Source organism: Babylonia areolata, chromosome 3 (assembly GCF_041734735.1).
Source record: "Babylonia areolata isolate BAREFJ2019XMU chromosome 3, ASM4173473v1, whole genome shotgun sequence".
Taxonomy (NCBI): Eukaryota; Metazoa; Mollusca; class Gastropoda; order Neogastropoda; family Buccinidae; genus Babylonia; species Babylonia areolata.
In genome coordinates this window covers 8,045,295-8,070,625 of record NC_134878.1, presented here as the reverse complement: position 1 = coordinate 8,070,625, position 25,331 = coordinate 8,045,295, and the positions used below count along the sequence as shown (strand labels likewise).

Genomic DNA, 25,331 nt, shown 5'->3' with positions numbered 1-25,331 from the left:
GAGGGGACAAAAACAATCACCGCGACAGAAATAACGAGGGAAGTGGCAAATGGTGTTGTGCTTCGGACTGCTACAATGGCGTGGACAGCGGTTCTTGTTTTGAGCTGTTTGGTGCAGTTTGTTGTCTCAGAGAGTAAGTGTCTAAATTCATTCTTAATGAATATTGGAAAAGAGAGAGAGAGAGAGAGAGAGAGAGAAAGAACACGCGCGCGCGCGAGCGCCTGTGTGTGTAGGTGGGTGGATGCGTGTGTGTACTAGCATGCATGTATGTCAGTTTGTTTATCTGTAGAGTCATACGTTTTTTTGTTGTTGTTTTTCTGGCTTTCGACACACACACACACACACACACACACACGCACGCACGCACGCATATGCACACACGCGCGCGCACGCAAACACACACACACACACACACACAATATCTCTCTCTCTTTCTCTGTCTTGGTATTAAATTAAAAACGAGTTTTCGTTACATATTTTGGTTGTAATGAAATACGATACTATACGATGTGATGCGATGCATTACAATAAACGCGATCTGTCGAAACTTTTGCCCTGAAAGCATTTCAGATATGATAACAGTACATCAACCCTCAGTTATTAATCGCCAACTCTTGAGCGGTTACGTGTTTTCATTTTATTTTATATATCTTATACTAAACATTACTTGCCAGAGTCTTTTATGTATGTCTTTCGGTCGACATATCATTCCATTTTACCATGGTTACGTTGAAAATATCTAGGATGTAGGAGGTGTTTTAACTCGACAAACTTCTGCTGAAAAAAAGGATGAACAAGAGAGGCAAGGCCTTCAAGACTCACTTGTGATAAATTACGTCCCCTAGCATTAATTACAGAGTAATTTCCCTTTTTTACTATCTGCACCAAAACGTTTGCAAAATAAATAAAACTTCCATGCTTAGCAAAAGAAGTTCCTGTTTGAACAAAAAATGATAATAATGACTGCTCTTGTTGTTGTGTCAGAATAAGAGGTCAAAGTGCCAAGTTTAGAGAATACAAAAATTATAAATATAACAGTAAATGCAGTTTGCATATAATTAGGCTTCTTTTTTTAATTTTTTGTGCCCTTCCCAGAGGTAAAAAATTGTTTTAAACAAGATGACTGGAAAGAACTGAATTTTTCCTATTTTTATGCCAAATTTGGTTCAACTGTCAATGTTAAAGTTTCCCACTGACACACAGACACACGGACACACACACACACACACACACACACACACACACAGACAACCGAACACCGGGTTAAAACTTAGACTCATTTTGTTTACACAAGTGAGTAAAAAAAAGGCAAAGTAGTGGCGGAGCCTGCTATCACAATTCTGGGAAGCTTCTCGGGTGATTTTTTTTTTTTTAAAGCATATTCTGACTTTTACGTATTTGTCCTGATAATTCATTACTAACTCTGTTTTCACCCAACAGCAGTAAAACAGTAAGTGAATTTTATTAAAATGTTTTCATTTACATATCTTCTAACCTTCGTATTCTGGAACACACACACACACACACACAATATCAGCTTACAGTTATGGGTGCACAACTTTGTTCCACACGACGTTTAGAAAGAAAAAAAATTGACCACCAAAAAAATGATCAGCATGAACCTGCCCTCTACGAATCAAATCATAGCCATGACTGTCAGAACAGGCTTCATCTTTGTTCTCTTTTAGTTAAGTACCAAAAAAAAAAGAAAAAAAAAGAAAAGAGTACTAACTATCGTCATATACAAGGTATACCACCTCAGGTCAATGCTATTAATATAACCGATTCAGCTTGCACCCAGGAAGATAAAAGGTACATTGGAACAAACCCAGACACTTCCTGAAAAATGAAGCACCGGGCTTGTCCTTATACCGATCGTTCAACATGTGCACATAGCAGCAATGACAGAAGAAATGAGCAAATACAAATAAGCTTATATTCAAGACTGGCATAGCCCTTTTTCTTCTTCTTTTATTCCTGGATATGCTATACAGATTATGCGGACAACATGGCTGCCTCGATGGTTTTTGACTCAAAATGAATCGGTAGCATAAGCAGTATTGACTAGAAGTTGTGTACCTTGTGTGTGAACAGAGTTACCACTTTTTATTGTGGGTAGAGGAGGTGCAAGGTAATGTGTGTGTGTGTGTGTTGGAGCTCATGTACGTTTATATGTATTTGACTGTGCTTTCATATCTGTGAAACTGCATGTTTGGTGCATATCTCTTATGCATGTGTGGGTGTATGTGTGAATGTGTGTCTTCGTGTTTTACATTTATTTGCTTATTTATCATCATTGTTGTCTTATTTATGTATCTATTTTTTATTTTTATTATTATTACTACTACCTTTTTCTATATTATAATTATTATTTATTTATTTATTTATGTAAGCTTATCTATTATTTATTCACCTTTTTTTTTCTCAAGGCCTGACTAAGTGCGTTGGGTTACGTCTGCTGGTCAGGCATCTATCTGCTTAGAAGATGGAGGTGTAGCGTATATGGATTTGTCCGAACGCGGTGACGTCTCCTTGAGCTACTGAAACTGAAACTATTGTTTGTTGATCATTTCACTCCCCTAGCCTCTCTCTGTCCCTTCATAACTTTCCATTGCCTGTGGAGAGGAGAGGGAGAGAGGGAGAGAGGGAGCAGAGGGGTGGGCCAGTCAGAGCTGTTTGAATGCCCCCCCCCCCTGCCCCCCCCCCCGCCCCCCCCCCAAACGGGCACGTGGAATAAACTTCTAGTCTCTTGCCTCTTGCAATCATCATTATTATCATTACTGGTGGTGCTGCTATCATGAGCGGTCTTGGGAGGTCAGTGCATTGTGATAAAAAAAAGTAAAAGGTGTGCTTTTGTGTGTGTGTGTGTGTGTGTGTGTGTGTGTGTGTGTGTGTGTGTGTGTGTGTGTGTGTGTGTCTGTGTGTGTGTGTCTGTGTGTGTGTGTGTCTGTGTGAGAGAGAGAGAGAGAGAGAGAGAGAGAGAGAGAGAGAGAGCGTGCGTGTGTGAATGTGTGCGCGAGTGCGAGCGTGTGTGCCTGTATGTGTATTCAATTCAGTTCAGTTCAATACAAAATACTTTATTGTCTGCTTCAACCCAAACAGAAAATTCTCTTTCGGCTCACTTGATAATAATAATAATAATGGTATTTATATAGCGCTGGATCTTGTGCAGAGACAAATCAAAGCGCTTTCGCACCAGTCATTCACACGCATGCATAACTCTAAAACTGGTGTACCTAAAGACAAGGAAAGGCAGGCAAGGGTGGCTTTTTTGGGAAGAGGTGGGTTTTTAAGGCCAGACTTGAAAGAGCTGAGTGTAGAGACTTGACGAAGCGAAAGAGGAAGTTCATTCCAGTCGCAAGGTCCAGAGACAGAGAAAGAACGGCGGCCAACAGTCGAGTGTTTGAATCTGGGTATGCCTAAACAGAGTGGATCCGAAGCCGATCGTAGTGAGCGAGATGGAGTGTAGAGGTGAAGGCAGCCACCACTTGATATGCCCGTCCGCAAATATCAGAGAGAAAAACGAGTAACTGACACACACCCTTCACTGATCACCACGCACACACCAGTTGTTCTGTAAAAAGAAAAACATTTGGGAAAGACAGTATTACATTATAAGATAGAGTGAAACAACTGTGCGTGTTGTGTGTGTGTGTGTGTGTGTGTGTGTGTGTGTGTGTGTGTGTGTGTGTATGCGTGCACGCGCGCGCGTGCGTATGCGTGTGCGTGCATGTGTGCGTGCGATAGTGTGTTTTAACGTGTGCGTACGCACGCGCGTCTGCGTATTTGTATGTATGCGTGAATGTTTGTATGTGCGCATTTGCACTCGTTTGCGAGTGTAGGGTAGGCATGGGTAACTGCGAACGGTCCAGTTGAAGCGACGAGCTCAACGTACTGTAAAGATAACGTGTCGTACGATTGTCAAACGTAGTTCTTTTGTTTTCGAAGGCTTTCTCCAACTGGTTGCACCAGGAAAAGTTCGGCTGCTCATTCTTTTCAACGTTTTGTCGACGTTTGAAATGGCAGTGGTGGCTGAGGGTAAATGCAAACGGGCAAGTCTAATTGCGAACGATTTGCTTTGGGTACATGTTGACAATTAACCCTTTCACCACCAGTCAATTTAGAGTACAAAATTCCCTTGTGGTATAAACACAGAAAAGACAGTGGCTAAGAATAGCTGGGGATTCCCCTTGCGATGTATAGAAAATAATTATGGCCTATCCTGCCACCGAACATTAAGAGCAGTAGGTTCGTGGATAACAGACCAGTGAATGGTCACCTTTCAGTGACATGGGTCCTTTTCCACGCCTGTGCATAAATACGAACTTGGCGGTGAAAGGGTTAAAACAGAAGCAGGTCTTGAACTCATTAGACATAATTCATTATTGGAACATCGCACAAGACTGTTGTATTGTTGGTTTTGATCTCACATGCATACAGACACACAAACAAGACATTTAAACACACACACCCCACACCGCACACAAACACACCCTTTTGAGAGTGCTCAGCATCGTTCGCAAATAGACTCACGTCAAAATATTCTATGGTCTGGTTGCAAATGACACTATTTAGCATATGTCTGTCAAAACTGACGCTCTGATCTGTCACCAATATGCTTTCTTAAATTCTCCCAGCACTGGCAGTGCGCATTCAACATATCCGATCAAATCAATTATCTTAAACTGTGTTAAAGTTCAAGTCCTAAAACTTGCTTCCAATGATTTTAAGGATTTTGAGAACACGTTTGTAACTTTGGTCGGTAGTGGTGCGCGAAGAGAAGAAAGAGCGCGGAAATAGTCAGAACTAGCTGATGTTTTACTGTTTCTTGGAAATGGATATTCATCAAAGTGTTAGAAAAAGGTCGAAGCAGACGTGAAATTGTGAAATGCAATCCTTTAAGAACTCTTCGAAGTGGGGCGGTATACGAATCGTTCTCAATTAGACGCTGTTACCCATACCTACCCTATAATGCACTACCTTATGCAAGTTGTCTAAGGGTGAGGTGCTTCGCTGAAACTGGAGGAACGCGTAAGATTTAAAAATAGTTCACTTTTAGCCAATATGGTAGAAAGCAGGAAAGACAGAAAGAAACAATAAGGAGAATGAAATAAGAAAAGAAAAAAACCCAAAAAACAACACTTAAATGTGCTTTATGGAATGGGATAACGTATAAGGTATTGATTCACTTTAGCCAGCAAAAGAAAGAAAGTTCCACCGAAGAGGCAATTAGAGAGGACATCAACCCCGAATACGAGGTCTTTAAGGGAGGTAACTACGACCATTCGTCAAAGCTTCACCGAGTACGAAACTCCGGTTTTTCTCCCTTCCTTCTCTTGATGTGACATTCGGAAATTTTATGACGGAAATCGTCGGATCCAAAACTGTCAGTAGGTGCGTCGCTACCCCCTCCCCCCCCCCTCCCCCCCGCCCCCCATCTCGCCTGCCGCCTTAATCCCCCCTCCGACACCCCTTCCCCCGCCACCCTCCCCCCCCATCTTCTCGCCTGCCGCCTTAATCCCCCCTCCGACACCCCTTTCCCCTCCCATCTATTCCCTCTCTCTCGTCTCTCCTCCTCCTCTTATCCCTTCAAACGAATTTATTATTCTGATGAATGAGTAAGTTTTAGATAACCCCCCGTGGGTGTTGGGTAGGGTCTTACGATGCTCACTGAATCAGTACAAGAACAAAAAAAAACAACAAAACAACAACAACAACAACAAAAACCCACAAAAAACCAGAAAGCCCCTACAAGGAAACAAACAAGAGAGGCAAGGCCTTAAAGACTCAATTATTATATACACTTTAGAGATATATAGGAATTACCAGAAAAAAACAACATAACCCCACCCCCCAAAAAAAAACCAACAAAAAAACAAAAACCAACAAAAAAACAAAACAAAAAAACAAAACAAAAAGAACCCCCCCCGTGCCCCCCCCCCCCCCCCCACACACACACCAAAAAAAAAAAAAAAAGGCTGGAGGTGGGGTAGGGTAGAGGCTTGTAAAGATGTGTATTCTGTATGAAAAATGATATCATCAAGCTTAAAAAAAAAAAAAAGAAAAGAAAATGAAACGGGGCTGGATATAGCACGTTAGGCAAGAAGACTTACTACCACGGGGCCAGAACACATCTGCCTGCAAAACATCGAAAATTCATAGTTAAACTTATGTTGTTTATTTTATTTATTTTTATTTTTTATTTTTATTTTTTTGCACGATGAAATGATTATTGTATTGGCGATGGTAACGCCGATAAAATGTCTTGTTATTTCTATGTATCTCGATTTTTTTGGATTTTTTTTTAGTCCGCGTTAAAAGGGGGCTTTGCCATTGCCTCAGGCACACCGCAACATGTTGCCCTTTTTTCTTTTTTTTTTTTTTTTGTCAGAGGTGATATTCATGACCAAATTCATTTTGTTTCCTAAGGCAAGTTTACCTTTGACATGGTATGGATCCGTGGGTACAAATTACCTTGAAGGCAAAGTCATCTTCATTTTCAAGACACGCACAGTGCTCTCAGGCAGCAAGTTCCGTAGTGTGTATTCCAAATTCCCGGGGATTCCCTTATGTGCATGCCGTTTAACATCTCAAGGCAGTAGACTTCCTTTCGCTTCTACCTTTTGTTCACAATAGCGGCAAACTTCAAGTCTGGAGAATTTTAGGAAAAAAAAAGGTTAACTGGACGCACCCCGAAATTCTAGTATTTGTATTTGTATTTGTATTTCACTTTTTCTTTTATCACAACCCTCACCTCACCTCAGGCCCATAACTACAAAGTAGTCGTTGGGGGAAGCCTGAGGACCGCAGACGCAACCTCCCTTCTCCATCTGTCTCTGTCGGCAGCCGCCGGCAGCAGCTCACGTGTGTGGAGTCCGGTCCATTGTTTGATGTTCTCATGCCAGTTCTTCCGCTGTCTTCCTCTTCTTCTCCCGCCCTCGATGGTGCCTTGCATGATTGTTTTGGACAAGCTGGTGTTATCACAACAGATTTCTCTCAATGAAATTCGGGCTGCTTTCCCCAGGGAGAGCGAGTCGCTACACTACAGCGCCACCCGTTTTTTTGTATTTTTTCCTGCGTGCAGTTTCACTTGTTTTTCGTATCGAAGTGGATTTTTCCACAGAATTTTGTCAGGAACAACCCTTTTGTTGCCGTGGGTTCTTTTACGTGTGCTTAGTGCATGCTGCACACGGGGCCTCGGTTTATCGTCTCATCCGAATGACTAGCGTCCAGACCACCACTCAAGGTCTAGTGGAGGGGGAGAAAGTATCGGCGGCTGAGCCGTGATTCGAACCAGCGCGCTCAGATTCTCTCGCTTCCTAGACGGACGTGTTACCTCAGGCCATCACCCCATTTTAGGGGGCATCGGGGAGAGTAAAGGAATAACGCCTGGTGCCGTTTCGTCCGACGTGACCACGAGAAAGAAAAAAACCAAGCTTATGCAAAGCTTTGCCGACAGAGTTGGCAACATCGAAACTTTCTGAGCAAGTTTAATCTATCCCTAGAAATACGGTATCTCCGCAAAGGATGCCCGTTTTGCCGAAAATGACAGGTGTCGTTGCTTCATTTTTTTTCAACTGTTCTAGTTCATTCAGAATTCATTAAAACAACAACAACAACAACAACCCCCCCAAAAAACAAAAACAAAACAAAACAAACAAACCCCAAAAAACATATTCATATGCAGTAAATATGTCAATGGTGTAGTTAATCTCATTCTGTGTGTTCTCTCCAGAATTTGTATTTAGTTTCGTTTAATTCTGAAGAAGAAGAAGAAGAAGAAGAAGAAGAAGAAGAAGAAGAAGAAGAAGAAGAAGAAGAAGAAGAAGAAGAAGAAGAAGAAGAAGAAGAAGAAGAAGAAGAAGAAGAAGAAGAAGAACGACGTCATGCCGTCTTCAGACCCAAACAAACGTTTAAACAAACAGGAAGAGGCCAGTTACAATTTTCTGGATCCGGAACATCAACGAAATAAACCGTTCATGATCCGGAAATACGGATTAATCCGAAAGACTTTCATTTCAACCTGTCATCGGTAAGAATGTTTAAACTATCTGTCAAACTATTAATTGGTATTGGCAGACAAAGTGTTTCCAGAATGTGTGTGTGTGTGTGTGTGTGTGTGTGTGTGTGTGTGTGTGTGTGTGTTTCTTTCCAATGACACTTACCAATTTGGTGTATAGTTTGTACATCTCCGTGTGTGTGTATATTTTTGTGTGTGTACGCGTGTGTGTGTATGTGTGCACGTATGCGTGCGTGCGTGCGTGCGTGTGTGCGTGTGTGTGTGTGTGTGTGTGTGTGTGTGTGTGTGTGCACGTATGCGTGCGTGCGTGCGTGTGCGTGTGTGCGTGTGTGTGTGTGTGTGTGTTTCAGACCCCGAGTTCCTGACCAACAAGCCACAGGTGGTGGCGGTGAAAGGCGACACGGCCATCATACCGTGTCGGATCAGAAACATCGGTGTGCACAAGGCACGTCTTCACACAGCTGCACACACACACACACACACACACACACACACACACACACACACACACACACACACACGGATGCTCACACTCATACACATATACACGCGCGCGCACACACACACACACACACACACACACACACACACACACACACACACTTGCACACACACACACACACACAGACAGACACACACAGAGACACACATACACTCACAACAATGATTAACAACAACAAAAACATAAAACACAAAACAACAACAACACATACACAGTCATACAGACACAGACATGCCCAGAATCACACACACACACACACACACACACACGCACACACACGCACACAGACACAAACACACACACACACGCAGACACACACACACACACACACATACTCACACAAGCAAACACTCAAACACGTGAGTGGGCTTTTATATTAGTAACTCCGTTTCTCTCTCTTTTTTATGTCTAAAATTAACCAGTGAATATACATTTCATTATCAAACAACAACGTTGACAAGAACAACAAAAAACAGCAACAACAACAGCAATGGTATGCCTAAAATTAAGGCAATATACTTGTCATTATCAAGCAACAACTTTGTCAAGGACAACAAAAACAGCAACAACAACGGCAACGGTATGTCTAGAATTAAGCCAATAGATATACATTTCATTATCAAACAACAACGTTGACAAGAACAACAAAAAACAGCAACAACAACAGCAATGGTATGCCTAAAATTAAGGCAATATACTTGTCATTATCAAGCAACAACGTTGTCAAGAACAACAAAAACAGCAACAACAACAGCAACGGTATGCCTAAAATTAAGCTTAATGAACATACTTTTCACTATCAAACAACAACGTTGTCAAGAACAATAAAACAGCAACAACAACGTCAACGGTATATCTAAAAAAAAAAATATGCCAATGAATATACTTTTCATTATCAAACAACAACGTTGTCAAGAACAACAAAAACAGCATCAACATCAGCAACGGTAGCAACTACAGTACCTCAACTATGACTTCTGTATATAACAGGCCCATGACTTGGGCAGTTGAGTGTCGTACGGCGGTGAATGTCAAGTAGTCACAGTTATGGACTTTCCGGTATTTGCGTTGTTCGACACTGTACATTGTGTAAAGTGGTCCTACTTAGACGGGAGGCAGACACTCACACACACACACACACACACACACACACACACACACACACACACACACACACACACACACACACAGAGGGGGGGGGGGGGCGGGGGGGGGGGGGGGGGGGGGGAACTTAAAAACCACTTTCACAGCAAAACAAACTACAATTCTGCAAGAATGCAAGCCAGGAAAACAACCGTCCCATCTCCACCGACCAACCACCCAACAAAACACACACACACACATACACACATGCACTCACACACATACAAACACACACACACACACACACACACACACACACATGCACACTCACACACATACAAACACACACACACACATACACACACATACAAACACACACACACACACACACATGCACACGGACATAGACACATAGATATATAAACACACAGACAGAGACACAGACGCAAACTCACACACACGCAAACACGCACGTAACATACACACACACGCACACACACACACACACTCACACACTACTTCTTCCCAATCAACTCTGTGAAGAGACATGGGGTGTCGCGCTGTAAAGACTTTTCAACAGGTTCGTTCCCCCAGCTCTGTCACTTGTGTGTCAAATACTGACTCTGCAAATGGTTCCTCCTCTATTGTGTGTGTGTGTGTGTGTGTGTGTGTGCGCGGACACACATTCACACACTCACCCCCATCCATCCCCCCCCCACGCGCACACACATTCACACACTCACCCCCAAGCCCTTCCCCCCTCCCCCCCACACACGCACACACTCACCCATCCACACACACACAAAACACACACACACACACACACACACACACACTCTCTCTCTCTTTCTCTCACACACACACAACACACACACACACACACACACAGACGCACGCATTCAGAACTGTGAATTTACACACACACACACACACACACACACACACACACACCCTCGTAAAAGAAACAAAAATTAATGTATTACCCTGTCACTACAACTATTTCTCCACCAGGTATTGTGGAGTTTCGAAAGAGTTCTCCTGACATTCGACACCCGAAGGATTAGCGACGACACGCGGATTTCGGTGGAGAGACCGTACGAGACGGAGTGGAACCTGCACATCAAGAACGTCACGCCAGAAGACGAAGGGACCTATCTGTGCCAGCTCAACACCAATCCCATGATGTCTTACCACATCAAACTGCTCGTTCTAAGTAGTTGTTATTCTATGCATTACTTTTATTTATTTATTTATTTATTTATTTTGTTTGTTCATTTATTTATTTATATATTTATTCGTTATATGAGTTGTTTTGTGCGTTTGTTTTTGGTGGTGGTGGTGACGTTCATCATCATCATCATCATCATATTATTATTATTATTATTATTATTTACCGTAATTCCGTGGGTGAAGTCTGGGACTAGCCATTCCTTTTTTTTTTTTTTTTGCTTTTGCACTGAAAGCAGCGTAGAAATTACTTTGATAGAGTAAGAGAAACAATTCATGGTTAATAAACTGAGCGTCAGTATTTTGAAAAAAAAAAAAAAAAAAAAATCGTGATGCCAATAAATGTCACAACTATTGCAACATTCAAGTCATGCTGCTGGCCAGGCACCTATTTTTAGCACATGTGGTGTTTGGATTTTTCCGAACGCAGTGACGCCGCCTTGAGTAAGTAAACTAAACCGTGCTTGCAACATAATTCTCAGTTTGTGGATTTTTCCGAACGCGGTGAACAAGTAAACTGAACCGTGCTTGCAACATAATTCTCTCTCTGTCTTTTTTATTTTATTTTATTTTTTTAAAGAAATTGAATTGAAGTTTAATTGCAATCAAAATGTAAATGTTACAAACGCTGCATGTGGTTCATTGTGAGGGTGGGGAGGTGGAGGAAGGGGGGGAGGGGGATTCTACACATGCGCAACGAGGCCGCTGACTGTTATCTTGTGGAGGGATTTCTGGAGTTCCTGTACATCCTTTGCTTTTCAGTTGCTCTGGAATAAAAAAAAAATATAAAAAAAATTAAAAAAAACCCTGAAAACTCACAGTACAGGCCCTTGCGGTTGAGGAGTTTGATCCAAATCGTTTCACGGTCGGTCACTGCACTATAGCTCAGGTTTGTTCTTCTGCTGGTTGGGATCTGTGGGTCCATAATCTATAATTCTCAGTTTGGCTCATACCTGACCTCCTGACACAGGGGCCAATTTCCCCCATGTCCTTTGTAATGATCCGCAACCACTCTCCTCACGAAATGATGATGTTGACGATGATGATGATGATACTGCTACTGCTACTACAGCTACAACAGCTACTACTACTACTTCTACTACCATAACAACAAGAACAAGAACAACAACAATAAAAATAAATTCATATAACTCTTTTAAACCTCAAAAAGCACTTTACACACACACACACACACACACACACACACACACACACACACACAAGCACAATCGTGCGCACATGGCCAAGTGGGCGCAATAGCCGAGTGGTTAAAGCGTTGGACTTTCAATCTGAGGGTCCCGGGTTCGAATCTCGGTGACGGCGCCAGGTCAATATATGTGCAGACCTGCTAGTGCCTGAGCCCCCTTCGTGTGTATACGCACACCGATCAAATACGCACGTTAAAAATCCTGTAATCTATGTCAGCGTTCGGTGTGTTATGGAAACAAAAACACACCCAGCATGCACACCCCCGAAAAAGGAGTATGGCTGCCTACGTGGCGGGGTAAATAAACAAAAACGGTCATACACGTAAAATGTTACGTGTCTGTTTGAGTGTCTGTGTGCGTGCCTGAAATCTGATTGAATGAAACCGGAAACGAATGATGAGCACCCATTGGCAGCCGTCAGTCGGTTCTACCCAGGTAGGCAGCCTGTTGTGCAAATGACCCCGTGTTTGTAAAGCGCTTTGAGCTTGGTCTCCGACCCAGGAAAAGCGCTATGTAAGTATCCGTATCAATCAATCAACATGCACGTACCAACGTACACACACAAGCATGCGTGCGCGCACACGCGGACACATCATCATCATCATTATTATCATTAAAAATTTCGTTGTTCAAATTAATGTTATCATCATTATTATTATCATTATTACAACAACAACAATAACAACAACTAACACTGTTGATGTTGTTATGTTGTCATTTGCAGACGAACCTCCCTCGCCTGTGATGCCAAGGGAAGTTGTGACGTTGTCTGGAAGTGACGCAGAGATCACATGTAAGCTGCCCAATTTGAATGACATTGGGGTACGTATATCATCACCCTGCAGATTCAGAACGATATTCTTTCCTGTTTAAGCAACGATATTATTTCCCGTTTAACTCATTCAGTACGGCCAGTCCTCTCTTCTCCTCTACACAAACCCCTCAGATGTCCAGTGGGTGTCTCAATGACCCAACCTTTAGCTTCCGTCGTCAGAACTGTGGTATTCTTTGTCAACATTCACCTCTTCAGTATAAGAGCCTTCCGCTTGCAATATTTTGATGATGGTAACTGGGGTGAAACGTTGTTAACGTCGTCTCTTTCGCCGTTCGTATGGAGAGAGTTAAGCAACGATAACCATAGAAGCTGCATCATGAATATTATCAAAAGTGGCAAAAGGACTTTTGGCACAAACATACCTTAGAAGAGTCGTATCCGTAGCCATTATGAATTTGAACAGGACAACATGTAGTAGCCACGCCATAGCAGTTACAGAAATACAGAGGTAAACCCTGTTGTAGAAGTCTTTACCTTGTTCTTCGTTTGAGAACGTTTTTCAGCGTACATTATTCAGCGCAATCCATTCTTGGTCCTATGCTTTCAGACATGGAGCTACCAAGCTAACAACGAAGCCCGGAAAAGCAGTATCATAGAAAACAACAAATTCAGTTTCCGTGAAGGTCAAGGCCAGGACAGTCACGTGCACACTCTCATCATCTCTGACGTCAGAGCGAGAGACGAGGGTGTCTACCACTGTCGGGCGAGAAGCGGCATCGAGGCAAAGACTTTTCTACGGGTTGTAGGTGAGTGAGTTTGTGTGTGTGTGTGTGTGTGTGTGTGTGTGTGTGTGTGTGCCCACTTGTGAATCTGTGGAATCTTACAGGGTGCACTCATGGTGCACACACACACAGACACACACATACACGCATGTACTCGCACGAAAAACACTCACATAAATGCACACACACACACACACACACACACACACACACAAACTCACTCAAGAGCAAGTAACCACGTCCCCTACTCCCCACTTTCTCACACCGTGACACCCATTTTTTTCTTCTTGACTTTGGAACTGCATGAGGGTAAACCATACAAACCTTTCGATCAGTCCGTATGTAGTATTTTGTCTTCGCCCGCCACCACCCCCCCCCCCCCCGTCCCCCCCACCCACCCTTCCCCTCTCTCTCTCAAAGAAAACAAAATTTTAAATCACAATCGACTGCCGTACCTTACACAACGACGACGATGATAATGATGATTATGATGGTGATGATGAAGATGATTGTGATGGTGATAGTGATGATAATGATGACAGTGATGAATGATGATAATGATGATGGTAATGATAATGATGATAATGACGGTGACCGTGATGGTCATGATGATAATGATGATGATGAAGTTGATGATGATGATGATGATGATAACGATGATGAAGGTGATGATGATGATGATTGTAATGGTGATAGTGATGCTAATGATGACAGTGATGAATGATGATAATGATGATGGTAATGATAATGACGGTGACCGTGATGGTCATGATGATAATGATGATGATGAAGTTGATGATGATGATGATGATAACGATGATGAAGGTGATGATGATGATGATTGTAATGGTGATAGTGATGCTAATGATGACAGTGATGAATGATGATAATGATGATGGTAATGATAATGATGATAATGACGGTGACCGTGATGGTCATGATGATAATGATGATGATGAAGTTGATGATGATGATGATGATGATAACGATGATGAAGGTGATGATGATGATGATGATGATGATAATGATGATGATGCTGACAGCGATGGTGACGATTTCTTTATTAACCAATGTTCTCCTGGCAGTGCCACCCCCACCCCCGTCCCTGGAAGCGAAAGCGGAGTCCCCGAACAAGCTGATGGTGAGGTGGAGGAAGCCCTCTGCCCGCAACACGGAAGTGGCCGGATACGTGCTGTACGTGCATAACCACCTGACAGGCAAGGTGAGAGAGAGCCTGGACACTTGAGTGGTTGGTCACTTCAGTTGAGTGCAGTTACTGCTCTGAGAGAGCCTAGACACTTGAGTGGTGTGTCACTTCAGTTGAGTGCAGTTACTACTCTGAGAGAGCCTAGACACTTGAGTGGTGTGTCACTTCAGTTGAGTGCAGTTACTTCTCTGAGAGAGCCTAGACACTTGAGTGGTTGGTCACTTCAGTTGAGTGCAGTTACTTCTCTGAGAGAGCCTAGACACTTGAGTGGTGTGTCACTTCAGTTGAGTGCAGTTACTACTCTGAGAGAGCCTAGACACTTGAGTGGTTGGTCACTTCAGTTGAGTGCAGTTACTACTCTGAGAGAGCCTAGACACTTGAGTGGTGTGTCACTTCAATTGAGTGCAATTGCTACTCTGAGAGAGCCTAGACACTTGAGTGGTTGGTCACTTCAGTTGAGTGCAGTTACTACTCTGAGAGAGCCTAGACACTTGAGTGGTTGGTCACTTCAGTTGAGTGCAGTTGTTACTCAAGGAGACCGTCACTGCCCTCGGACAAATCCATATACGCTACACCTCCATCTTCTAAGCAGATAGATGCCTGACCAGCAGCGTAACCCAACGCGCTTAGTCAGGCTTTGAGGGGGAAAAGAAAAGAAAAAAGCTTAAAAAGTAAATGGATACATCACGAAATTAATGACTGAATAAATATAAATAGAGAAATAAATAGATAAGTTGAAAAATAAGTAAATAAATAACTAAATAAGTAAATACGTAAACAGATAACGAATAGCATAAAAATGTAAGCAGATAGATAATGAAATAAACTGAATTCCAGGAGAAAAAAATGAACAAAATAAAAAGACAGTAATGATAATGAATAAATAAACAATTTTTACCTGTTTATTTGTGTTTCTATTTACTTAATCACTTATTGTAGAATATGGCTGTCTCCTTATCCAAATGTGCATTTACTCATTGAGAAATCGATTATCAAACTACTTGTAATTATCTTTATTTTTATCCATGTGGGAGCATGTGTTGTATAAATATGTATCTCAACTTCTGGAGACGTTTTCCCTGTTTTCCCTTGCAACACCGGTGGGAAGTGCTGTGTATCCAGAATCGGCCTCTTCTCCCATATGAGGACACACACCGACAGATAAGCCTGCCTGCCTACTCATCCGTCGGACAGACGGGAGACTCCATCATCATCACATTTACTCATTGAGAAATCGATTATCTAACTACTTGTAATTATCTTTTTTATCCATGTGGGTGCATGTGTTGTATGAATATGTATCTGTATGTATATGTGTGCATAATTATGTGCACACCCACCCACCAAGACCAAGACTGACCCTAACAGCAATTCTGCACCACTGACGAACTTCCTCTGTACCTTCTGGGACACCAGTGAAGCAGTCCAGCTGGTTCTCCTCGATCGTTCTCAGTTCTTCCTTCCTCCCTTCCCCTTCTGCAGGAGCACGTGTTCGAGGTGCCCACGGGGAAGGACCTGGATGGGGAGGAGTCGTTCCGGGTTGGGGACCTGAGCACGGGCACCACCTACACCATCCAGCTGGCCACCAAGCTGCAGATGGGCGACAAGGCCTCCCTAGGCAAGAGGTCTCCCGAGGTCAACATCACCACGCCACTCTTCAGTCAGTGGGATCTTTCTTTGTGTGGGAGGTGTGGGGGGTTAGGGGATGGGGGTGGGGTACGGGTGTGTGTGTGTGTGTGTGTGTGTGTGTGTGTGTGTGTGTGTGTGTGTGTGTGTTTGTGTATGTGCGTGTGTGTGATTAACTGTATATCATTTATATTGTTGTTCTTGTCATTATCATAAGAACACCGATCTACCCCCCCCCCCCCCACACACACACACACCTGTACACACATGGCTCCAGCGCAAACTGTTGTTATTTCTATGTTCAGCTAGCAACAACAGTCATGTGTGTGTGTGTGTGTGTGTGTGTGCGCGCGTGCGCGCGCGTGCTCCTGTGTGTGTGTGTATGTGTGTGTTTGTGCGCGCGCGCATGCATTCTCCTTTCAGTTCCGCAGGCGCCAGGCTGGGTCAAGGTCAAACGGCTATCTGACGAGGAAGCGGAAGTTGTGTGGGCCCCTCCCCCACCTTCCAAAACAGAAGGCATCATCCGTGGCTACGAGGTCTTCTACGTCCCGCTCAAGGGCAAGAAGAAACCCATCCCGTCAAAGGAGAAGGCGAGAGGGCGAAAGGCATTATCATCATCATCATCATCATCATCGTCATTGTCGTTGTCGTCGTCATCATCATCATCGTCGTCGTCATCATCATCATCATCATCATCGTCGTCTTTCCTTTCTCCTCCTTTTCTTTCTTGCTATGTTTTCTCTCTCTCTCTCTCTCTCTCTCTCTCTCTCTCTCTCTCTCTCTCTCTCTCTCTCTCTCTCTCTCTCTCTCTCTCCTTCATTTCAACGTCATCTTTCTTTCTGTCAGAAGTTTTTCGCCCATACACGTGTGTGTGTGTGTGTGTGTGTGTGTGTGTGTGTGTGTGTGTGTGTGTGTGTGTGTGTGTGTGTGTGTGTGTGTGTGTGACTGCATGATTGTGAATGTTGTGTGTGTGTGTGTGTGTGTGTGTGTGTGTGTGTGTGCGTGTGTGACTGCATGACTGTGAATGTTGTGTGTGTGTGTGTGTGACTGCATGACTGTGAATGATGTGTGTGTGTGTGTGTGTGTGTGTGTGTGTGACTGCATGACTGTGAATGTTGTGTGTGTGTGTGTGTGTGTGTGACTGCATGATTGTGAATGATGTGTGTGTGTGTGTGTGTGTGTGTGTGTGTGTGTGTGTGTGTGTGTGTGTGTGTGTGTGTGTGTGTGTGTGTGTGTGTGTGTGTGTGTGTGTGTGCTATTTTGATCAAGGTATCAAGAAACCTCAGGTGTAAGCATTGTTGCAAAAAAACAACAACAACAACAAACAAACAAACAACAACAACAACAACAACAACAACAAAACAAACAACAAAACAACAACAACAAAACAAACACTGATAATATTACATTTTAGTTTCTCACTCACCCCCAAGCCTCCACCAAATACCATTGACACACTACCATCATTGATTTTCATTTTCACCCCCCACGACCCCCCCCCCCCCCAACCCCACCCAACCTACCCCGAAAAAAAAACAACAACAGTCGGTGAGGGTAGAGAAACCAGAGGGGAACAAGTGGAAGGCCCGGCTGACGGGACTCAAACCCAAGACCCGTTACCACGTCAGGGTGGGAGGCTTCACCCACAAAGGCACCGGTCGTTTGTCCAAGACCGTCCCCTACCTGCACAAAGCGCTGCGTGAGTTTTGTACATTGACACGGGGGCTACAGCATGGTTTGTTTCTCTCCTGTTCTCTGTGTTGCTTTCGTTCGTTCTCCCCTTTCCTTCATTCGTTCGTTCGTTCGTTCGTTCCTTCGTTCGCTCGTTGGTTTGTTTGTTCGTTCGTTCGTTCCTTCCTCCCTTCATTCATTCATTCATTCATGCGTTCGTTCGTTCGTTCGTTATTACGTTTGTTTGTTCGTTCATTCATTAATCCATTCATTTCTTCGCTCATTTATTCTTCTTTCATTCAATCGTTCGTTCGTTTGTTTTTTCATCCATTTGTTTATTCATTTATTCATTCATTCCTGTTCTTCCCGGGGAGGGGAGGGGGGCTCCATCTGCAGTATACCATCGTCTTTTTGTTTTTATTTTTGATTAAAAGATCCCCTGTCTCCATGCATGAATGAAGGAAGGAAAGAGATACAAAGGAAGAGAATACTGAAGGAAGAAAGAGAGAAAGGCAGGACGAAGGAGATGATAAATTCATACAACAAAGAAGAAAGCATACAGGAAAGACAGTGAGAAAATAACTGAACAAACGTAAGAATAGAAAATAGTGAAGCAAAAAACAAACAGAAATGAGAGATGAGAGAGAGAGAGAGAGAGAGAGAGAGAGAGAGAGAGAGAGAGAGAGAGAGAACTCAGAACTCAAGAACTCAGAACTCAACCCCCCCCCCCCAACCCCCCTCCCCCAACAGCCCCAGAACTCAGTCTGAACGGACGTGTGCTGAGCGACAACTCTGTGTTGCTGACCATCAACACCCTGGGCAGCGCCAAGATGACCAACGTCAAGATGTTCTACACAGAGGCCAGGCAGCCCTCCTGGAGGCGTCTGGACTTCTCCCCCAAGTGGAAATTCACCGTCGTGGGCGGCCTTGAACCCCACACCAGCTACTTCTTCAAGGTCAAGGCCAAGGTCGGGGGGAAGTTGAAGCAGTGCGTGACCCACATCACGACACCTCCTCATAGTGAGTTTGGGATTTTTGAAAATATGATGATAATGATAATGATGATAATAATGATAATGATGCTGGTGATGATGATGATGATGATGATAATAATAATAATAATAATAATAATTATTATTATTAATAATATTATTATAATTATTACACTATTGCTGTTGCCGCTGGTGCTGTCTGCTACTCTGCTAATGTTGCTAGTGCTTTCGCTACTGCTTCGACCAAATGAAGAAAAGTATCACCAGAATCGTTGCTGCTATGCACAGTTTCGAATACTGTTGCTGGCTACTGCTTATATATTGGCGCACACGCCATACACATACGAGCGCTTGACAGGAATGGGTGAGGCTTACTATTGATGATTGTGGCTTCGAACATTATATGTTGGTCACAGAACAATCCACGTTTTCGTTGGTTTCGCCTGCTGTTTTCCAACTGTTCTCCACAAATGTCTGTTCCCGCATTGATTAAGAGTGTGACACCATTGAATTAGTGAAAAGCAATTAACAAGACACTCTTGGTAAGAGACGAACAACAGTATAAAGATCATTCTGTCAATAGAAAACGACTCGATTTTTATGAAAAAAAAAAAAAAAAAAAAATCCATTGTTACCCACCTTCCTCCATTTTGTGCCCACCAGGATTTGCTTCTCCGTTATGTTTGTCGTCATAGATGGTTCCCAAATATTCATAGGCCAAGGTTAAAAACGTTCTCGGCTTCTAGACCATGAGAAATGTTTATCTCATGCTACAACCAGTTTTAATGATGGAGCAGAAAGAAATCATAACAAGCACAAGCAAGTGTGTGTGTGTGTGTGTGTGTGTGTGTGTGTGTGTGTGTGTGTGTGTGTGTGTGCGCGCGCGCGTGTGTGTGTATGACTGTAAGCTATGGTTATATATGTGAATGATTGTGTTTGCGTTCACGAGTGTATGAACATGTGAAGACCACAGCAATCATTGGCGATATTCAACAGGAAAACCCACTGTGCAGCAGAATAACTTATTACTTATCATCAGCTAGAACTCAGCTAAAACAACGCTCTTTCTGTCTGTCATCGAACCAAACTCACAGCCAGCTATTTATGATCGTTGATTCATGGATATGACCCTGTCTGACGGACTGGTCATTGAACCAGTTGACTGACCAGACCACAAATCAAGGGCCTCAACTTTTTTACCGTACAGCTGATTGAATGAAATAGGCGAACTGTTCAACCACAGCGACTTGAGCAATCAAACACTAATCAAGAAGCCTGGCAAACCCGAGATGTCTGATGACAAAAACCTGCGGGGGTGCCTGAGTTCTTCTAAGCCCTTCTCCTCTTCATTGTCTGTCATCGTTATCGCGAATCTTCTGCTTCTTTATCTGCTATAATGACCATATTACACCTTCTTTTTTCCTCCTCCTCCTTCTGTTTCTCCCTTCTTCTGACACCCCCCCCCCCCACCCTCTCTCTCTCTCTGTCTCTCTGTCCTCAACCATCTCTTCCCAAGTATGATGATGAGTGTATTTTTCTTCTTCTTCTTTTCATCATCTCTTTTTGTTTATACTGGCATTTAAAGAGCAGCTCCGTGGCCATCAATACTATCATCACCGTCGTCATCGTCTTCTCCCTCCTCTTGTCTTCCACCTACTCATTTTCTTCTTGTCACCACGATGGAAAGAACAGTATAACGATGGACTTTGCGATCGGCTGTCTTTAAGCAGTACACGATAGAGAATAGAATCTTTTTTTTTCTTTTTTCTTTTTTTAAATGTCATATCCCATTGTTCCTGCTTGTTGTCCTGCACACAGAGTCATTAAAATCGCCATTGGAAGATTGTTTGTGTGGTTGGCTGTCTTTAAGCAATACACGATACGAAATTGAATATATCTTTTTTATTTTTTATAAATGACATATCCCCGTGTTTCCTGTACGTTGTCATGTAGATAAGGTCATTAAAATCGCCATTAATAGATAGATGGATTGATTGACTGATTGATTGATTCTCAGATTTACAAGCTCCTCAAAACGTGCAAGTGTCCGCCACGGCCTCGACGAGCATTGAGGTCAAGTGGGACTACGTCATCGCCGGAAACATGTCGTCACTTCCGCTGGGCTACAAGGTGATTCTGGAGGAGATGACGGAGCAAGACGAAGGGGAGAAACGGAGTCGTCACTCTGTGGTCTTCAACAGAACCACTGTGGAGATCAAGGACTTGAAGCCCGGCACCAAGTACAACATTCAGGTCACTAGCTTCTGTTTCTTTCTCGTTTTCATCAGTACTGTCAATATCATTATTGGCCCAACTCTAAGCTTATAACACAGATTGACACAAGTTTACAGCTGGGCCAACAGCAGAGTGAGAGCTGTATGATCAACGGTTTCTCCATAACAATGGGAAGTCATTTACAGCTTAGTCTTTGGTGAAGGACTATGACTCTCAAACTGGGAGGCCCTTAGTGCTGCAGTCTTGGGGGTTGCATTGCCTTTGGGAACCATCCCAAGGCCGGCTCAGTTGTGTAGACAAGGAGAGTCTATGTAATAACGCGTGTTCGGCTGTGTGTGTGTGTGTGTGTGTGTGTGTGTGTGTGTGTGTGTGTGTGTGTGTGTGTGTGTGTGTGTGTTCGTGGAAAACTTTAAGGATCCATTTTCTCTGGAAATACCTTGTTTGCCAATACCAAATTTGGAGAAAAAAAACATAGTGAAAAAATCTTTACACTCATACCAATGATAGGCTGTAAGTATTCCGGATTAAACCGTATTTCCGTATCCGGCGCCTAACATACAGAGAGTTGAAACACAAATTTAAAGAAGGGAGACACGAGACAGCATCATACATGCTTTCGATAACACGAGAGCGCTGTCAAAGACTTCAGTCTAATATCATCATCTTAGATGATCAGACTATAAATAAATAAACGATAAACTGTCAAAGACTGGAATGTGAAAGATGCCTTTGCGAAAGCACAAAGCATCGTTTTTAAAGTAGAGTATCTTACGAAGACTGTATTGTAAGGGATACTTTTGTCCATACTTTTAACTTAAAATTACCAAAAGAAGGTAAAATGTAAAAAATACTCTTGACATATATTTTAAGATAAATTTCCTAACAAAGATGTATTGTGAACGATACTCTTGTCCATACGTTTAAAGTAAAATTCCTAACGAACAAATATATTTTGTAAACGATACTCTGGTTCATAAGTTTTTAAAGTAAAATTTCAAAGGAAGATATATCGAAGCGATATTTTTGTCCATACATTTTGAAATAAAATTTCTAACGAAGACACATTGTAAACAATCCTTTTGTCCATACACATGAAAGCAAAATTGCATTATGAAGATGTATTGTAAAGGATAGTCCTGCCCACTCAGGTGTGTGCCTTCAACGGGTTTGGAGAAGGTCCCAGAACAGATGGTCTTCTATTCCACATTGCTGAATCAGACATCAAACAAGACGCAGGTATCTTTTTTGTTCCTCGATGACTGATGTTGATGTTGATGATGATGATGATGACGTTGATGATGATGATGATGTTGATGATGATGTTGATTTTTGTTTTCGTTCGTGGGCTGCGGGTCACACGTTAACTCACATGTACGTGTGGGGTTTTGTGTGTATGACCGTTTTTTACCCCCCCCCCCCCCACCATCCCCCTATATCGGCAAGTCATACTCCTTTGATGATGATTATGCTGATGACTATACTATTGATACCACTGCAGCTACTACTGTAACGGCTACTACTACTACTACAACTACTTTTCTTTTTTTTTCCTTCTCTTGTAGTTGCAGTAAGTTTGAAAAAAAAAACCCAACAACAACTGGAAACCACAGAGGGGTTGTATGTGGATGTAGGGGTGGTGATGGTGGTGGGGTAATGGGATGTGCAGGATATTTTAACTTTTTGCAGCCATTTATATTGAGTTATATGACAAGAAAACACGAAGCTATTAAACTGCATTCATTCTCTCTTGTTTTTCCCACCATTATTGGTTTTTTTTGTTTTGTTTTCGTTTCATAATTTCCCTTCACATGGCAAGAAAATGTGAGGTTTAACAGCAAGGAGTCTTCCCATCTGTATTTTTTAAAAATATTTTATTTCCAGCCACCCCCTCTCCCTTCCCCCCCCTCTTAATTCGTCATATACCAAGAAAACTCGAGACTTAACAGGAATGATGATCCTTCTCAGCTTTGTTTCTGTATTTCTTTTCCTTTTTCGTTTAATTCCCACCTGTGTGTGTGTGTGTGTGTGTGTGTGTGTGTGTGTGTGTGTGTGTGTGTGTGTGTGTGTGTGTGTGTGTGTTTGTGTTTGTTTGTTTGTTTGTGTGTGTGTGTGTGTGTGTGTGTGTGTGTGTGTGTGTGTGTCGCTCTGTGTGTGTTGTGTGTGTGTGTGTGTGTATGTGTGTGTGTTTGTGTTTGTGTTTGTGTGTGTGTGTGTGTGTGTGTGTGTGTGTGTGTGTGTGTGTGTGTGTGTGTGTGTGTGTGTTTCTGTGTGTTTCTGTGTGTCCTTTTCTTAGATTTGATGGAGCGCCATTTGAGTCTCACCATGTGGTTGGCAGCAATTACCCTTTTTTTTTTAGGTTTTTCTTTATTTCGTTCTCTTTCCGGAGGGTGCAAGTAACACGCTTTCTCTCTTCTCATGTCGTCTCTGTGAAACATGGTTGTTGTGACATCACTTCTTCCACCCACCCCTCCACCCCTCTCCCCTCTCTGTCTCTCCCTCCCTCCCCCATCTCTCTCAAACACCTTCTTTTCCCACCCACCCGAATGCAGTGAACGAGCCCATCCCTCCGCGCTTCGTGCACGAGCTACCGGAGCGGCTGACCATCCAGCGGGGGGAGCCCGTGAAGATCACGTGCGTGGCGGAGGGCTACCCGGTGCCCGACGTGCAGTGGTACAGCAACAAGGAGCCCATCGGCGTGTCGGCCCAGGGCAGCAACCAGCTGTACATGGCCAACATCGTCTCCGACACCGTTCTGGCCTGCAGGGCCACCTCGCCGCTTGGGGAGATCGAGGCGACCACCGTCATTGAGTTGTCTAGAGGTAAGGATGTTGGTTTCAGTTAAAAAAAAAGAAAAAAAAGTACCATAGCCTTTAAAGGCCATCGAGGCAGTGGATTCATATCCACTCGCCGTTGGGGGTGTAATCGAGGCAACCACATTGATTTGTCAAGGGGTAAGGATGTTGGTTACAGTTTTAAGAAAAAAAAGGAGTAAAATTCCCATACCGTTTTACAGCCAGAATACAAAATACAGAATGCTTTATTATCTCCCATAGTCCTTTACGGCGATCGAGGCAGTGAATTCATATCCACTCGCCGTTGGGGGTGTTACCGAGGCTGCCACCGTCAGTGATTTGTCTAGAGGTATGGATGTTGATTACGTGTAAAAAGAAATATATATATATATATAAAAGAAAGAAAAAAAAAAAGAGAAAAAAAAGGAGTAAAGGTCCCATAGGCTTTCACTGGCCATCAAGGCTGTGAGTTCATATCCAATCGTCCTTGAGCGGTGATCGAGACTACCACTGTCGCTGAGTTGTCTGGAGGTAAGGTTGTTTGTTACAGTTTAATAATAAAAAAAAAATCTCAGTAAAGGTCTCAAAGCCTTTTACCGCGAGAATACAAAACAGAGAATACTTTATATATCTCCAAATAGAAAGTAATCTTTGGTCTAAAACACATAAACAATGATAGGAAAATCACTGTCATTCACTGTATTATTTTAAAGACATAAAAGCTTGAATGTTGAATCAATCAGAGTAAATCCCACACACAATGATCACAGTCACACACACACACATATTCAAGAATCACAGTAGGCATACAAAATACTAATGTTAACTTCGAGTAAACCACACATACAATAATCAAAGCCATGCACATGCAATAATCACGGATAGAGGCATAAAACATCATACTGTAATTAGATGTAGACATTATTTTGAAAAAAAAAGAGCATTCAATAGTATATTTTTAAAGTAAAAAAGTATGTCATATCACGTACGAGGCAGTAAATTCATATTCATTATTTTTAGGGCTGGCAGGGCCCAACCCTTTTCTCCTTCTGCTGGCATATTATCCTTCTCCAGGAACACATTTATCAAAATTGGTAAGAGAGGCAGATAGATAAAAAGACACACCGCAAATGAGTGATGGCCCAGAGGTAACACGTCCGCCTAGGAAGTGAGGAAATCTGAGCGCGCTGGTTCGAATCACGGCTCAGCCG

The 25,331-nt window shown here is 42.9% G+C and overlaps 1 protein-coding gene across 1 annotated transcript in view; it reads left to right on the top strand.

Annotated features, from left to right (window-relative positions):
* LOC143279697 (protein sidekick-1-like) overlaps positions 1 to 25,331 on the top strand; it is a 56,333-nt gene continuing 31,002 nt past the window's right edge. Inside the window, exons 1-13 of the mRNA XM_076583803.1 lie at positions 1 to 133; positions 8,371 to 8,465; positions 10,617 to 10,818; positions 12,765 to 12,862; positions 13,423 to 13,621; positions 14,683 to 14,819; positions 16,287 to 16,464; positions 16,854 to 17,020; positions 17,976 to 18,129; positions 18,852 to 19,121; positions 21,111 to 21,346; positions 22,477 to 22,564; positions 23,878 to 24,147. Coding sequence (XP_076439918.1) covers positions 76 to 133; positions 8,371 to 8,465; positions 10,617 to 10,818; positions 12,765 to 12,862; positions 13,423 to 13,621; positions 14,683 to 14,819; positions 16,287 to 16,464; positions 16,854 to 17,020; positions 17,976 to 18,129; positions 18,852 to 19,121; positions 21,111 to 21,346; positions 22,477 to 22,564; positions 23,878 to 24,147 — 2,152 coding nt within the window. The 5' untranslated portion in view covers positions 1 to 75. The remainder of the gene's footprint in view (positions 134 to 8,370; positions 8,466 to 10,616; positions 10,819 to 12,764; positions 12,863 to 13,422; positions 13,622 to 14,682; positions 14,820 to 16,286; positions 16,465 to 16,853; positions 17,021 to 17,975; positions 18,130 to 18,851; positions 19,122 to 21,110; positions 21,347 to 22,476; positions 22,565 to 23,877; positions 24,148 to 25,331) is intronic.